The 17,740-nt window shown below is 41.0% G+C and overlaps 1 protein-coding gene across 9 annotated transcripts in view; it reads right to left on the bottom strand.

Moving 5' to 3' along the window:
• The window catches only part of PLCB4 (phospholipase C beta 4), a 446,434-nt gene that overhangs the window by 34,592 nt on the left and 394,102 nt on the right, over nucleotides 1–17,740 (bottom strand). For all 9 annotated transcript variants that reach the window (XM_049869961.1, XM_049869962.1, XM_049869959.1 and 6 more), the window contains 2 exons: nucleotides 10,037–10,125; nucleotides 9,139–9,289 (listed from right to left, as the gene is read on the bottom strand). In XM_049869961.1, coding sequence (XP_049725918.1) covers nucleotides 9,139–9,289; nucleotides 10,037–10,125 — 240 coding nt within the window. The remainder of the gene's footprint in view (nucleotides 1–9,138; nucleotides 9,290–10,036; nucleotides 10,126–17,740) is intronic.

Genomic DNA, 17,740 nt, shown 5'->3' with positions numbered 1-17,740 from the left:
GTATTTCAAGGCACATCATACCAGTAAACTAACTCCCAAGTCTTACTCTCATCAGAGAAAAGTGAAACAGTTTTAGTTTCTTTTTCCTACCAAATTTAATGTTAGTATTTAAGCAACATGCTATCGAGCACAGCAGTGACTTTAACATACAGGAAGTAGCAAAATCAAACCATTGTATAACAGGATGCTGCCATGAGGACCTAGAGAACTAAAAGAAATCAACTAAGTCGTCCTATTATCTGAGTGATGCTAGACCAGGTGTTGTCATGGCAACCTCAGTTGTAGAAGAATTCTGAAACATGTTCTGTTGGACTGCAGATTTTCACCTTAGGCAAGCAGAATGAAAGTGCACTCCATACAATAATTGATTTCCATTAGAATCCCAAAGGCTAGCTGTGATACTCAAGAAAGAGAAGCATCGAGTCCCAGGCTCCTATTTTTGGGTTTTGTTCATTTCAAGAAGATCTGCACACCCAGGGTGAGGGTGTTTGGGCTGGAAAAGGAGGGTCTTGGCTTAAAGAAATCAGTATTTTAATCTAGAGCATGTTATGATAGGCTTTATGGCGGGCAATGGTAGGCCATGTCAGACAGTGGAGTGGATTCTGGCCTGGGTCAGAGCTTCTTCTCTTTAGGCTCTGTTCCCTTTTTTGTAAAATGAATGTACAGGATTTGGTGGCATGTGAGGTCCTCCAGAAATGCAGCAAATACTAAGAGTTTGAACCCATATGATGAGACTTCTTTTTTTTTGGTCTTGGTTCAACAAAATCTTGACTAATAAAAAAATAGGTAAGTACAAAGAAACCTTATCTGGATTTGCATACTCTTCATTTCTTTGAGAAAGACACAAATAACATTTTACTTTTTGTTCATATAAATGATTTCGTTTTTAAAAGATACTCTACGGAGCAGGAATTGGTGCCCACTCAATTCATCTATATGTCTAGAGCACTTTGTCCACAGAACTGTCTGCGATTAAAGAAGTGTTCTGGAAATCAATAGCGACTAGCTACATGTGGCTACTGAGTACCCAAATATGGCTAGTGTGACTGAGGAACTCAAGTTTCAATTGAAAAAAAAAAATCTGATTACATTTAAATTTAAATAGCCACATGTGGCTCCAATTGCCCCCTCCTCTCCTCCCGCCCCATTACCATCAAGTAGATTCCGACTCATAGAGACCCTACAGGACAGAGTAGAAGTGCCCCATTGGGTTTCCAAGAAGTGGCTGGTGGATTTGAACTGCCAACCTTTTGCTTAGCAGTCAAGCTCTTAACCACTGCGCTGCATGTGGCTAGTGGTTAGTATGTTGGACAACTCTGGTCTGCAGGCTCCCTAGTGTGAAAGTAGGGTTAGGCAGTGCATTTTGGGCTCCAAAGATTCTGAATAAGTTTCACTGCATAAGGTTTTTTATTTTTCTTATCAACATAAACAAACTAAAAAACCAAACCTAGTGCCAAGTAGATTCCAACTCAGTGACCCTGTAGGACAGAGTAGAACTGCCCCATAGGGTTTCCAAGGCTATAAATCTTTACAGAAGCAGACTGCCACATAGTTCTCCCATGGAGTGGCTGGTAGATTTGAACCTCCGACCTTTCGGTTAACAGCCAAGCGCTAAACCACTGTGCCACCAGAGATAACAAAATAGCACCTTAATAATAACTTGTTTTCTCTCAAATCATAATCAGAAATTAAGTAGGAGCTGAATTTTCTTAATTTCTTACTATTAAAAAGAAAATAAAGTAGCACTGGTGCGGTGATCGCTGTGTGGTTGCTTGTCTCAGAGAGACAGTGTAGAACTTCACAGCTCCTCGCCTACATAGATGTGAATACAGTCTGCACAACCCACCCACCTTGCTCTCCCACATGAAGCCCCCTGCCTGACTTCCAGCTGCCAGCACCTGCAGTTCCTTGCCTGAGGGCTTTCTCTGTCCTACAAAGCCTGCTCCAGCACTCCTGCAGGATTTAGAATTGTTGAGGAATTGCCCTTCCTCCTCCTCCCCCTATGCCTGCAGGAGCTCTCAAAGAAAACTGATCAGAGTTGGGGTATACGTTCCCCAGCTACCTTGCTCTTGAGGAGGTTGCCTCTGAGGTGTGTGTCCAAACTAGCCCCCAGAGTTTCTCCAGGGGCATTAAGGTCCAGGTGCTTCAGTAGTAACCAGCTTGAAAACACTCTGGGTACTGACTACCTTCTCTTACCTGTTTCACTTCCCTATGCCTCTACAAGGGTCCACAATACCTCTTGAATAAACTACTTGAACTAGAATCCTTGTCTCTGGGTCTTCTTTGGGGTGATCCAAACTAAAACACTTCTCTAACCAAAAGGTCCTCAGTTCAAATCCACCAGCTGCTCCTTGGAAACCCTATGGAGCAGTTCTACTCTGTCCTATAGGGTCACTATGAGTCGAAATCAACTGTACACCAAAGGGTCTACTACAGAGAAAATGGAAGATTGCTTTCTCAAATATCATCTCTTCTCCCAAAGACCCTGGAGTAGTTTATTTTCTACCCCCACCCCAATTCATTGACAGGAGTGGGGAAAACACCTGAAAACTTCCCTCTCTATTTCTATGCCATCCTCCTAGAGGCTACCATGCAAAAGAACAGGTAGGTGTCCTTCTAGGCCACCCATTGACCTGCTCTACAATTTTCAGCATCTGGCTTAGTATCTTAGTTATCTAGTATGGCTGTAACAGAAATACCACAAATGGATGGCTTCAACAAACAGAAGTTTTTTCTCTCACAGTCTAGTAGGCTAGAAATCCGAATTCAGGGTGTCAGCTCCAAGGGAAGGCTCTGTTTCTCTGTCAGCTCTAGAGGAAGGTCCTTGTCATCAATCCTCTGGTCTAGGAGCTTCTCTGTGCAGGAATCTCGGGTCCAAAGAACACACTATGTTCCTGGTGCCGCTTTCTTTCTTGGTGGTATGAGGTCCCCATTTCTACCTGCTCACTTCTCTCTTTTATGTCTCAAAAGAGATTGGCTCAAGACACAATCCAATCTTACTGAGTCCTGCCTCATTAACATAAAAAAAATAAAACTGCCGCTAATTCCATCTCATTAACATCAAAAAGATAGAATTTACAACACAGAGGATAATCACACCAGATGACATAATGGTGGACAATCACACAATACTAGGAATCATGGCTTAGCCAAATTAATACACATATTTTTGGGGGACACAATTCAATCCACGACACTCATGGTTTTCCCATGTAGGCATTCCTAAGCATCCAACACAATGACTCAATGTCCATGATAAGAATCCATTTGATTATTTTCCATCTTATTCTGTGAAGCCTTCCATTGTGGAAAATTTCATCTCCTCTTCGCCTCACTTCCCACTGACGGTTGTAAATGGGATGTTAACATTGCTTAAAACTGTCCCTCCTCTAAGACCTGTAGCTCAGAGCTACCTCTCCATGACCTCAACTTCACTCCCTCCTTCCCATCTACCAAGCATATCTTTCACCCTTTTTTCTCCTTCTCTTTACCCTTTTCAATTTATAGCACATCTCTCCTCTGTAGCATCACCCCACTTGAGTATTAACCTGGATATTATGATTCTGATTGCAAAAATGGCCACAATTCTTTACCCCTCCCTGTATCTATACCTATTACAATGTGACTTTGCAGTTCCTCCCATTGAGATGTAGAATTTGTTTTCTCACTCCTTGAATTTGGGATTGACTATGTGACTTTCTTTCTGTCTTAGTTATCTAGTGCTGCTATAACAGAAATACCACAGGTGGATGGCTTTAACAAAGAGAAATTTATTCTCCTACAGTCTAGGATACTAGAAGTCCAAATTCAGATTGCTAGCTCCAGGGGAAGGCTCTCTGTCAGTTCTGGGCGGAGGTCCTTGTCATTATCCTTCCCTGGTAGAGGAGCATCTTAGCACAGGGACCCCAGGTCCAAAGGATGCACTATTCTCCAGCCTCTTGTTTCTTGGTGGTATGAGGTCCTAACGTGTCTCTGCTCACTTCTCTCTTTTATATCTCAAAAGAGATTGGTTTAAGATACAACCCAATGTTGTAGATTGACTCCTACTTCATTGACATAACTGCTGCTAATCCTACCTCACTAACATGATAGAGGTAGGATTTATAACTCACAGCAAAATCACATCAGATGAGGAAATGCTAGACATTCACACAAGACTGGGTCTCATGGACTAGCCAAGTTGACACACATTTTTTGGGGGGACCCAACTCAAACCGTAACATTTTGGATAATGGAATGTAGTGAATGTGCCAGTTCTAAGCCAAGGACCTAGGACCTAGGCCTTGCAACGTTTCTATTCTCCATCTGAGAACCTTGCCATAGCTATGTGAAGAGGCCCAGGGTAACCTGATGGAGAATAAGAGTCCATTTGCGGAGTGCTCATTTGTCTCAGCCAATGTAACTTAGAACAACCTAAAGCCAGCTGCACCTCAAACATGGAAAAACACAGTCAAGATCAGGAGAGTTGCCTATCCAACCCACTGATGCTTGGGTGAGCCCAGTCATGACCAGAAAAATCACTCAGACAACCTGTAGACTCATGAAAAATAATACATGCTAACTTTTTAAAAATAATTGATTTTTGGGGTTGTTTGTTGCATAGCAATAGCTAACTGATACAGTCTCTAATAGCTGAGAATCTCCCATCTTTTTGGTCTCACGCCACTTAAACAATCTCAGGCTTGGGACCCCCCTAAGCTCTACTTTGTTCATACTTGTTGCTCAGCTTCTGCACAAGAAGTAAAGGATTCAAGATTATATCAACTTAATTCATGTCAATAACCCTCAACTGGGCCACATATGCTGCTTGGCAGACCTTCTCCTCACTTCTTGTGCATTATTCCAGGGCCTAGTCCAAAGCTTTCCATACTCTTATTCTTCAGCTTTGCCTCCATTTTTTGAGGAAGAGGTCATTTATCCACCTTTTTGGATCAGATGAAAGCCATCTGTGGTACGCTGCAAAAATGGCCACATTTTTCCCCCCACTCATCAAGAAGTAAAGTTTATTTTTCCACTCCTTGAATATAGGATAGCCTTGTGACTTGCTTTGACCAATGGGACACAAGCAAGGGCCTGTAAAGTGCTGCTCTTAAAACTCTGGGAACACCATACGTTCAAGCCTGCCTAGCCTGCTGTATGATTTAAGACAGTCTGCCAATTGACAGACATGTAAGGCCATCCAGATCATCTAGCTTCTAGTCAACTCATTAGTTGACCAAAGATGCATGACAAAGACACACAGACATCAGTCAAGCCAGCCCAAACCAACCAACCCCAAGAATCACGATCTGAATAAATGGTGGCTGTTTTAAGCTACTAAAATGTGACGTTATTTGTTGTGCAGCATAACATGAGCTAACTAATACAGCATCTGTCAAAGTTCTGACTATGTCAAAATTCTTCCTGTCTACCCTGAAACTTCTCTTCACTTATCCTTCTTCCCGGATGGGATAGAATACACCTCTTCCCTCCTTGTTCAGTAGGATTTCCCCATTCTCTTGATTCAGTACTTCTTGGGAGCCTTGTTTCACCATGTGCCCTTCTCTTACATTTCCTTCTCTTCTCCTTCATTGGTTCCTACAAACAACACGCTGCTGTCCTCCAGAACAGCCACTTTATATCTTAAATTATTAATTTTTTCTAATCTGTTTTCCACCCCCATTATCCAGTCATACCTGATTCAACAGTGATCTTGTGTACTTACTTCTCTGGACATGTCAACAATACCTTCTCAAAACTCTTTCTTCTTACACTGCAGACCTCTCATGCATTTTGTTTTTCCTTTTTTCTTTGGGTCTTTCCAAGTGTATCCATATTCTCTCTCTCTCTTTCTCTCCCTCCCTCCTGCTCTCTGTCCCTCTTCTAGACCTACCACAGCTCTACCTGGCTCATCTAAACAAAGGTCTCATACATCTCTCTCCAGGGACTTTCTCTCTCCCCAGAATCATCTATCTTACTGCCTAACCCATTGTCATCAAGTCAGTTCCGACTCATAGCAACCCTATAGGACAACAGAACTGCCTCATAGGATTTCCAAGGAGTGGCTGGCAGCTTTGAATTGCTGACCTTTTGGTTAGCAGCTGAACTCTTAATTACTGAGACACGGGGGATCCTATAATGTTCATATCCAGATGTATCATCAATGGCTTCAACTCAATGATGTTTAGGACGAGAATCATCTTCCTTTCCAAAAGTAGTTCTTCCTCTTAACTAAACCATCTATCTCTGTGACCTGTCTTCGAAGACTCTGAGTTACAGCTGAGCCTCCTCCTTAAGGTCCTTATCCAAGCTACCAATTTATGTTTATTTTTCCTTCCCTTTGGCTACTTCCAGCTTAGTCCAGTCTTGCTGCACCACTATTTTATGGATCATTCATTTATCGGCCATTTACTTCCTGATAACAGGGACCGCTTACCTAGCTCTTTACCGGACATGGTCTCAGGGACACATTGATGGAGAGTAAGAGTCTTGCCTGCAATAACCTTTCTCTGTGGTAAGTGCTATAATAGAGGAATGAATACAATAATTCTTTTATTTTTATCATGCTTTAGGTGAAAGTTCATAGCTCAAGTTGATTTCTCATATAAAGATTTATACACATATTGTTTTTGTGACATTAGTTACAATCCCCACAATGTGACAGCACACTCCTGCTTTCCACCCTCGGTTTCTTGAGTCCATTCAACCAATTCCTGTCCCTTCCTGCCTTCTCATCCTGCCTCTGGACAGGAGCTGCCCGTTTGGTCTTGTGTATCTGAATGAACTAAAAAGCACACTCCTTATGAGTATTATTTTCTGTTTTATAGTCCAGTCTAACCTTTGTCTGAAGAGTGGGCTTTGGGAATGGTCCTAGTTCTGGGCTAACTGCGTGTCCAGGGGCCATAGTTTTGGGGGTTCCTCCAGTCTCTGTCAACCATTAGGTCTAGTCTTTTTACGTTAATTTGAGTTCTGTTCCTCACTTTTCTCCCACTCCAACTGGGACTCTCTGTTGTGTTCCCTATCAGGGTGGTCATTGGTGGTAACTAGGCACCATCTAGGTCTTCTGGTCTCAGACTAGTGGAGTCTCTGGTTTATGTGGACCTTTTTTCTCTTAGGCTAACATTTTCCTTGTGTCTTTGGTATTCTTCGTTCTCTTTTTTGGCCCAAGTTGGTTAGGACCAATTGATGCATCTTAGATGGCTGCTCACAAACCCTTATGACCCCAGATACCATTCACCAAAGTGAATACAATAATTCTTAACTGGGCTTTGGTATCTCCCCCTTTCAATGAATTCTTCTGACAAGATCATATTAATCTTCTTGAAATCCTCCTGTAACTATCACTCTTCACTGCCTTCTCAGGATGGCCTCAGAACCATCTCCAGCCCAGCAAAAATGAACCACTTGCCATTATTTGCCTTTTCTCATACCTAGGTTGCTTCTTCCCAAGTTGCCTTCTCTTGGCTCCTCCACTTTCTCTTCCTGTTCAAGTCAGGGTTATGTTTCAAGGTCCAGGTCAACTGAGGTCTCATTCATGAGTCTTCTCTGGGACTTTTGCTCAAGTGACTCCCTCTCCGCACCCATTTCTGAGTAGTCAACCCTTGTTATACACCAGCTGGTAGAGTCACTGTATGGCAACCTGTCTTGTCTTATCCCCCGAACATGTAAAGTCCTTGACGGTATGTAGGTATTTCTCATAGAACTTGGTACCATGATTGAGAGTAGGCTTCCAAGTCTTCAGAATAAAAGGTGAAAATGAAACAGCATGCAGACCTTCTTTCTCAGGGTGCCTTTTAGAGATTATTATAGACGTGATAGCTGCCTGGCTCCTTCAAATGCAGCGTGTTTGGAAGCAGTGGTAAAGCAGCTCTAAACACACGAACGTTCTCTTCTAGAACCAGGATTATTTTTGTACTTTGTAAGCTGGTCACACTGCATTGCTTTTCAGGCCACTAAGCTCACTATAATTACTAATTCTCCATGTACTCCTGTGTGGTACAAGAACTTTAATCAAACAAAAACCTCTCTCATTTTCCACTGCCTGTCTCTAAGAGTGGCTAATGTAACGACCAGTGCTGGTACAGAATCCCAAAGTCTGTGTCATTACCTTGCTCCATTTCTTTTTCAGGGAGAAGAGAAAAAGAGCTGAGGGCAAAGTACAAACTGGACTACTTTTGTGGAGTCTCATTTTCTGATTTATTTCACAAGGCTCAGTGCACATTGAGTTTCCTACTAAATTACTATGTTGGTTTGGTTTGGGAAAGTCTTTGGTTTGCGTGTATTACGCGTATGAACAACTTGATTTCCTTACACCAAGGACATTGAATCCACAAATAAATGGAAAATATACATACTGAGTAAAAAACCATTAAGACACATTGAAACTCTTATCTTCTTATCAAGAAGAGTGAGTTTTGTAAATGACTCATGGTCAAGGAGAAATGTTTAAAATATTTAATTTTATGGATACCATCCAATCAGAATAATTCCTGGCCAATTAGAATGGAAGCAACTTTAAATAACACTTCAGTTGATCCCCTACATAAAAAAAAAAAAAAATAGTAGCTGATTATTAGCACCTGGGACACACAAGTGTTCATGGTGACGCATCTTAAAATCTTTGTTTCATTCACAGGTAGCCACATGTAATTGCCCTTCAAATGCCCATCTGATAATTTTACAGAAAAATAATGATATGGAGCTAAATATTTGCCTATGGGGATAAATTATTAAAAAGGAAATCTAGAAATGTCCCAACAATGGTGACCCTTGATTCATGATCCCATTGCCTGTGTATGTCTTCTGGATAACTGTCTATGACAGTTATCCAGAAGAGAGTGGAGGTGATCTAGCAAACATCAATGTGTGAAAGTTGTTTTTTGTTTTCCATAAAGGACACTGAATTAAAAAATTTTAAAACTGTGGATATTGTATTCAGTATAACTAAGGTATAGAGAATCTAATAGATGAACCACCGATGTTGAGTTGCTACTATATATTGAAAGTAAACCGTTTGTTAAACCCACAAGAAAACTTGCTGTTTTTGAGTTTTATAGGGCATAGGAAATAAATTATTTCTAAATACCTTCATAAAAAAGAGTCTTCAGAAAGACTCTAAAATTGCCAGAACAGAAAGGAGCCCAAACAGTTCCTCCTTACCTTTCTTGGCTTCCATGCCAGACCCTAGGGCCGCTGTGGTGGTTGGTCTGAGCTCAGAGCTACTCTGAGGGGTCACGTTTGCTTTGGCAGTGTTGGCCTTTCCTTTCTTGTCATTCTTGGAAGTGTCACTGGGCACATCGGCTATGTCACTCTGGAACAGAAACATTGACCCAAATGAATGTCACCTCAATTCTTGCACATTCTTTATTTTTCTAAATCCAGGTACTCTGTACCACTCAACTGCTCCCTTCCCCTCCCCAGACTTCTATTTTAATGGGTCTCTGCCTGGTAGGAGTAAAGATGACATGGTTTCCCCAGGTTTGAAGCAAAGGATCAAACCAAGAAAAGAAGATCCAACTACTGTACAAGCAGAATATGGTTTCTCATTTTCTAGTGACTAGAGAGATTACTGCTTCCACTCCAGTATGAGAAGTATGGTAAAGGAAACACTTAAAAACAAAGTGTGCAGTGAAATATGAGAAGTTTGGGATAAAAGACTGGTAAAAAAACAAACACAACAAACAATAAATGCTCTTTTCATTAGTTCACTGAATTGGGTTGGCTGGTATTTCAGAGTATCATAAAAGCATCCCATATTTTAAAGTTTCCTAAAAGTGTCATAGATTTTTCCATTTGCTTCCAGTGGGGAAGTGGTTGGTCCCAGATGTGAGTTAAACCATTGGTGATGATGTGGGTGTTTCAGATCATGGTCACATTTTGTTAAATGTGCTACGCTGTAGTAGGCCACTGAAATACTGGTTAAACTGGTAAGTTCAGTTTAAAAAGAATCCATTTTTAAATTTGTTATATTAATTTATTACTTTGATATTCTTTGTAATCACCATTTTTAAACCAACCTTCCGAGCTTGGCTGTCCTCAACCAACCATTGCTACTTACGGTTTCAATGCCCATAGCTCTCATTTGGTCTGCTCTCTTTTCCGTAATTGAAAGAAATTTCTTCGGATCCGACAATGCATCCACAATATCTGGAAGAAAAAACCACTGAGCTTTTAATTCTGTTTTACTGAAAACACACACATACACACAAAAAAACTCAGCTAATAAACGATTCATAATCCTGGACACCCATGAAGCTTTCTGCTAAGCACCTTCTAGGACACAGTGCAAGGTTAGGGAAGCGCAGGTGGCAGCAGAAAACAAGAAATACGTAAAGGCAAGGGTCAATGATCAGATGACTTTCTCCACCTTTGTCTTTAGTTTTTCCCCAAATAAAGAAAGCAGGGTGACAGGGCAAACTAAGTGAACTGCAGGGGGCTCTCCAGTCTTTAGTTATTTGTGTGACTTTGAGCAAACTGATTAATGTTCGAAGCCTCAGTTTCTTCATCCGAAAATTATGGCTGAAATCATCCACCCTGAAGGGTTATTGTGAGAATTCGATAAGATGAGGAGTGCAAAAAAGTACCTAGGAACACTGTTGTCACCAGTGGTATTTTTAGAATCAAAAGACTAATATATATTTGAAGCTAATTTGGTTTCCATGGTAGGTAAACTAAAATGATTTCTCTAGTGTTTCTCTGCTGTAACTTGCATTTAAAAAATACAATTTCATCTTTATACCATTTGAAGAGTTGTAAGTTGTTTCTCAGTTTCATATAAATGTATATAATTTATCAACACTATAGAAGGAGCCCTGGTGGTGCAGTGGTTAAAGCAATTGACTTCTACCCAAAAGGTCAGCAGTTTGAAACTACCAGTGGTTCCATGGGAGAAAGATGTGGCAGTTTAATTCCTAAAGATTTACAGGCTTGGAAACCCTATGAGTTCGCAAGGAGTCGGAATCAACTCAATGGCAGTAGGTTTTTTGGTACAGAAGGAATAATTATTCTTCCTAACTTAAACAGTACATAATTTACAAATTTTATGTTTATAAACTCTTCCCTAGCAGAATCACCTTTCTAAACACATTCTTAAGATCAAAATTTTTCTCAGTTTAATTTTTTCTTTTATCTTTAATAATAGAAAATAATGTATGTACATGGTATAAAACATTCAAAGACATAAAATGCATTCTCCTCTCCCATAAATCCCATACCCAGTAGGTGACTATTGTTAGCTGTTTCTTGTATCCTTCTAGATATTTTTAAACTCCAAATGAGTTCATAGTTTTCTGTACCTGTTTCTTTTTCTTTTTTTTAAATTACATATCTTGGAAACACTTCTGTAGCAGCAATATAGATCTACTACATTGTTTTTAATGGTTGCTTAAATATCCCATTTTATGAAAGGCTGTAATTTCTTTACCTGGTTCCCTATTGATAGACAGTTGGATTGTCTCCATTCTTTGCCATTATAAACAGTGTTGCAGTGAACATTCTTACCCTTAGCAAGGGCACTGTGGGCAAACCCCACCTTCACTGCTAACTGTGTGGGAAGCATTAGCAGGAATCCAACTCCCACCTGGAAGTGGATCCAGACCTCACCTTCCCACTTCTCCATCCTTGTTGCCCACCATTCCAAGTGGCACTCTCTCATCCCCAGCCACCCATGGCCAGGTCAAGGGGTATTAGCTACAAGCACTGGGGTCCACGTGACTCTCTGCACTTCAGACTGGCTGGTCCCTTCTCTCTCTCATCTCTAGCCACCTGGGGTTAGGTCAGTGGGCATTGGCTGCAAGCTTAGAAATTCACATGATTCTCTCCACTTCAGACCAGCCGACTCCTCCTACTCTGATCATAGCCACCCTGAGCTAGGTCAGAGCACACAATCCTTTGGTAGTTATTGCCAAATTACCCTCCATAGAGGTTGCATCAATTTATTCTCCTACCAGTAGGATATAAGAAGGTCTGTTTCTCATTTGGGAAACCCTGGTGGTGTAGTGGTTAAGCGCTAGGGCTGCTAACCAAAGGGTCGGCATTTCAAATCCGCCAGGCACTCCTTGGAAACTCTATGGGGCAGTTCTACTCTGTCCTGTAGGGTCGCTATGAGTCGGTATCGACTCGAAGGCACTGGGTTTGGTTTGTGGTTTGGTTTCTCGTTATCACTTGTGGTCCTTCAGAACTCTTGGGATATGGACAAATTAATCCTTAAATCTTAGGAGAAATCACAAATAATTATATTTTGGAAGTTAATATTATAGGAATTTATTTATCTATTTTTGATTCTTAATTATGAAATTTTTAAAACATACACCAAAGTAAAAAGTAAAATAAACCCCCATAACCCTGGTGGCATAGTGGTTAGGTGCTATGGCTGCTAACCAAGAGGTCGGCAGTTCATATCCACCAGGAGCTCCTTGGAAACTCTATTGGGCAGTTCTACTCTGTCCTATCGGGTCACTATGAGTTGGAATCAACTCGATGGCAGTGGGTTTTTTGGTTTTATACCGATGATGCAGATTCAATAATTATGAACATTTTGCCACATTTCCTTTATCTATACAGTGTTTTTTTTTTTCTCTCCTCTGTCTGCTGGAATATTTTAAGGCAAATTTCAGACATCATAGCATTCTATTCCTTATTAGTTCTATCTTCATCTCTAAAACAGAAGGTTATTTTCTTTCAGAACCAACCATACCAATACCATAAGCAATAAAATAGGCAATAATTCCTTACTATCATATAATAGACAGACCATATTAATATTTCCAAGGAGTCCTACTGGCACAGTGGTTAAGTATTTGGCTACTATCCGAAAGGTTGGCAGTTTGAACCTACCCGTCGCTTCATAGGAGAAAGATGTGGCAGTCTGCTTCTGTAAAGATATACAGCCTTGGAAACACTCTGGGGCAGTTCTGCTCTGCCCTATAGGATCGATATGAGCTGGAATCGACTTGATGGCAATGGGTTTGGTTTTTGTTAATATTTCCCTATTTACAGTCAGTTTGTTTGAATCAAGATATAAAGCTCACACCACGTGTCTGATAATTATGTCTTTTGCGTCTATTTTAATACAGGATGGTCCTTTCAACTATTTATTTTTCATAATGCATGGACTTGTTAAAGTGACAGATGAATTGTCCTGTAAAACATCCCATATTGTAAATATTTCTAATGTTTCCTTGACATGTCATTTAGATCTAAGACTTGACTTTTTTTGGTGGGGGGAGAATACTTCATACGAGGAGCTTGACATCATATTATCACACCGAGGCACATGAAGTATGACTGTCACACTGCTGTGATGTAAGCTCATCGAGTGGGCTCAGGAGGTGGCAGCTTGATCTCTGCATACCAGAGCTGCTTTTCTCTCCTCACAACCAGCAGGTGACCTGCTTGGTGTTTCTTTGGCATTCAACAACACAGTGGCACTAATGTCTCTTCTCAGCTGGCAGGGTCTGAGAAGGCACAATGTCTGCTTCCATTTCACAGTGAGAAAAGTGAAGTTCAGATGGCTCCTCTGATGCCAACGCAGCTCCTTCCTGTTTAGGACCCCCGTGCCCTGTGGTCATGGTCACTTTTCTCTTGCCAGAAGCTATGCCAGGAGCACTACTAAGTCAGGCTTTCTCTTTGAACCGTCAGACTGCTATGGAGAGGGCATCCTCAACCCCCTGTGAACACACGAGGACACAACTTGACCAAGCTGGACGTTGAGTCCAGCTGTGACTGACTCTCCAGTGCTCTCTCCACCGTTTGTTCATACTGTTATAGGACGAAGTGAGGTTTAAACCAGAGTTTCAAATCAGTTCATTCAGGTTCGAACTCCTGCTGAGAGTTTTCTTTCAAACATGTTCCCAGGCAATGCTAATGCTGCTGGGTTAGAATCACCAGGGGATCTCATTAAAATGTAGACTCTGACTCAGTATATCTGGGGTGGAAATGCAAATTCTCAGCAGGGGTTCAAACCAGAACGAACCGGTTTGAGGCTCTGGTTTAAACTGTGCCAGCTGGGCTTTCCTGCCTTTTCCAGGAGAAGACCTACCCAGTTCCCACCTCCCCGTGTGCTCCCACACCGGATCCTCTGCTCTAGGCTTCCCGCTGGCACATTTCAGAGATGACCCACAAGGCTGGCTTGTTAGGAAACACATGCCTGCTTATCTTTAAAGATACATAATCAGTTTGGGGCCTGAAGAGAGTATTTGGCTTTTGTGAGCAGGTAAGTGGCGGCCCTTCCGGTATGAACATATAATATTTTAATCACTTAAAACCAATTATAAAACCCATATTCTAAGACATGAAAGAATAAAATAATTCATAATCCTTCCATCCTATCCAAACTATTTTCCTTTTCGTAAATGCTTGTCTAATTTTTCCACATGAATACATATTTTATATAGCATACTTAAAATTACATCATCTGCTTTTTCATGTATTATTACCTTACGTTATATTTGAATAGTTCTGAAAACTTTTTTTAGTGAATGGGTGATGTTCCATTGAATTTATGTACCAAACTATTCCCTACTGATAGATATTTAGATGTGTTCTCAATTTTTCCGTAGCAGATAACTTTACAAGGAGTATCTTAGTGCAAAAAAACAATTTCTTCAGCTTTTTTTTTAATCAGAAAAGTAACAGTGCAGTTATGTAATATACCAAACCATTGCTGTTGAGTCGATTCTGACTCATAGCTACCCTATAGGATATATAGCAGCTCTTAACAAGCTTCAAAATAGTGACTGAAAAATTATTAATGGAAGAAAAGGGTACCAAGAAAATAAAGCAGAATTAAGGGAGAAAAAGCTATACAAATGTTCACTGCAGCACTATTCACAATTGCCAAAAGGTAGAAACAACCCAGGTGCCAATCAACAGATGAATGGATAAACAAAATGTGGTATACACATATAACAGGATATTATCCAGCCAAAAAGAGAAATAAAGTTCTGATACATGCTCTGACATGGATGGACCTGGAAAACATTATGTGGACAAATTTATCAGTATGCACACAAATATTGTATTTTTCTACTTAGATGAAATAACTAGAACAGGCAAATGCATAGAGACAGAAGTTTACTAGTGATTGCCAGGGGCCAGAGGGAGGAGGAATGGGGACTTGTTACTTAAGCGGTACTGAATTTCAGTTTAGGGGAATCAAAAATATTTGAAAATGGATAGTGGTGATGATAGCACACAACATGATGAACGTAATCAATGTCACTGAATCGTACACTTAAAACTGTTTAAAATGGCAAATGTTTTGTTATACATATTTTACCACAATAAAAAAGAGGGCAACAAAGGCACCATAAATTTGATTACCAATGATGATTAAAAAAAAAAATTGTAACAAATTCTTAGGTGCACATCTTTCATACCAAGTCACACGGTTAAACTCATCAGACAGGCGTTACCATTGTTCAGGAGGATCCACTGCCTCCCCAGACTTCCCAAGGTCATGTCACAGCTCAGCCTTGGAGAGACTGTGTCTAGAATCCCAGTGGTCATCTTCCTGTTTACTTACAGTACTGTCTTGGTCTTAGCCTCTAGGCTAAGACCACTCTGACCTAGTCGATTTCACACATTGTTTTGTATTATACAGATAAGCTAATTGAGATGCTGCTGCCAGCCATGTGCTGTAGAGTTATGTAGATACAGCCTAAATTATACAACAAAATAAGATGCTGCAGATTTATCTATTAGTTGGATAAATATCATTACTTAAATCCATTCTCAATTATCAGTATTAACAATTCTAGAAACTACAGTAGAGGGGCAGCAAAGGAGAGGGGCACCCTTAACAAGATGGACTGACATAGTGGCTGCAATGATGGGCTCACGCATGGCAACGATTGTGAGGATGGTGCAGGACAGTGCAGTGTTTTGTTCTGTTGTACAAAGGGTCGCTATGAATCAGGACAGACTCGACAGTACTTAAGAACAGAAACTACTGGAGAACTAGTTACCCGCCAGATCCTGAAACTCTGTTCTATTATTTGGGCTTGTACAAATTAAATCACATGGGACAGAAAGAGATTACTAAAGGACTAACTGCCTTGGGCAAAACTTAGGTTCTAACGACTCAAGCCATAGTATTTTTAATTGCCTCATAGGCATGGAAAAGCTGGACAATGAATAAGGAAGACCAAAGAAATAGGGATGCTTTTGAATTATAGTATAGGCGAAGAATATCAAATATACAATGGACTTCCAGAGGAGCAAACAAATCTGTCTTGGAAGAAGTACAGCCAGAATGCTCCTTAGAGGATACATTTTTCCCCTATTGGCTGCAAAGTGAGGCTAATAAGGATCAGCTTATCCCATAACTATGATTTTAGATTAGCTCTTTCAGCATCTATCAAGATGAAGCATTTCCCAGATGGCATTTCTTAGAATGGTTTGCTAGAAGATACAGCAGATGCTTGGGGCAAAAAGATCCTCTGGTCAAATACAGCTGGGAAATGGTAACACTTCTCCCACACTTGGGCATTCACAGTACATCTCAAAGGACAGGCAATAAAGAGCCTGTTTAAATCTGCTTAGCCAGTGTGCACTAAGGATCAGCATGAATCCAATTCCCCAAATGAGGTTGATCTAGCCCTCCCATTCCCACTTCTTCATCTTCATCACTGGCAGCCCGCACACCCTCTCTGACCCTAGCCATCCAGAGCTAGGACAGAGCTCACAAGTTCCAAGGACACCATCTTTCTGACTGCCAAATAGGCAGATACGAGCTGCAAGTTTGGAGAGTCTACATGACACACCAACCTTCTGACCTGCTGGCCACAAATGCCGGGCTGGTTTCTGATAACCTTTTCAGGATGCCAGCTGCAAGCTCAGGAGCCCACACGACACTCTTACTTTCTGACCTACTGGTTTTTTCTATCCCTTTGGATTCAGTGATTGTCTGGAATGACTCACAGAACTCATGGAGAGTATACCATTTTAGGATTACAGATTTATAATAGCCAAAAAGGGATACAAAGAAAGATATCCCTAGGGTAAAGTCTGGGAGAGTTCCCAATGCAGAGGTTCCATGTCCCGAGGGATGTGCTACCCTCCCAAGACCAGACGTTCCTGTCAACCAGGAAGCTTTCTGAGCCTTAGGGCTCTGGGCTTTTGTTGGCCTCACCATCTGGTCGTGATAGGTTATATCATACCTCCTGAGGATAATAAACATCAGGTCACCGTGTGAGTATCTTCTAGACTGGCCAGCCCCCAACTCATTAGCATCAGGTGTGGTTCAACTCTCAGGAAACAGGAACAAAGGCCAAATTATTTCCTGCATTTCACAGCCTAGTAATTCTCAATATATTCCACCATGATCCATCTTTCCCTTCCCCTCTGGAGATTTCTTTCTTGGAGGAATATTTTTTATAGTTCAAAAGAGGCCATAAAAGTGGATATCACTACTATTATGCAAATCACTTTCCTAACAAGTATTTAAGAGAGAGGGCATTTTAACATCCGTAAAGCATAGGACAACACAAACAACTTCATACTGTGTCAGGAAGTACTGAGATTAAACCAAGGAATGGCATCTTAATCAAAGATGATCCTCCTCTGGAAATCTCTGATATAAGAAACAGCCAACTATCTTTGTACCAGTTGCTGTCAAGTCGACCCAACTCATGGCCACCCCATGAGCGTCAGAGTAGAACTGTGCTCCATAGGGTTTTCAATGGCTGATTTTTCATAAGTAGATCACCAGGCTTTTCTTCCGAGGTGCCTCTGAGTGGGCTCAAACTTCCAAACTTTCATC

Source organism: Elephas maximus, chromosome 25 (assembly GCF_024166365.1).
Source record: "Elephas maximus indicus isolate mEleMax1 chromosome 25, mEleMax1 primary haplotype, whole genome shotgun sequence".
Taxonomy (NCBI): Eukaryota; Metazoa; Chordata; class Mammalia; order Proboscidea; family Elephantidae; genus Elephas; species Elephas maximus.
The sequence above is the reverse complement of the archived record's forward strand: the minus strand, read 5'-3'. Positions and strand labels throughout refer to the sequence as shown.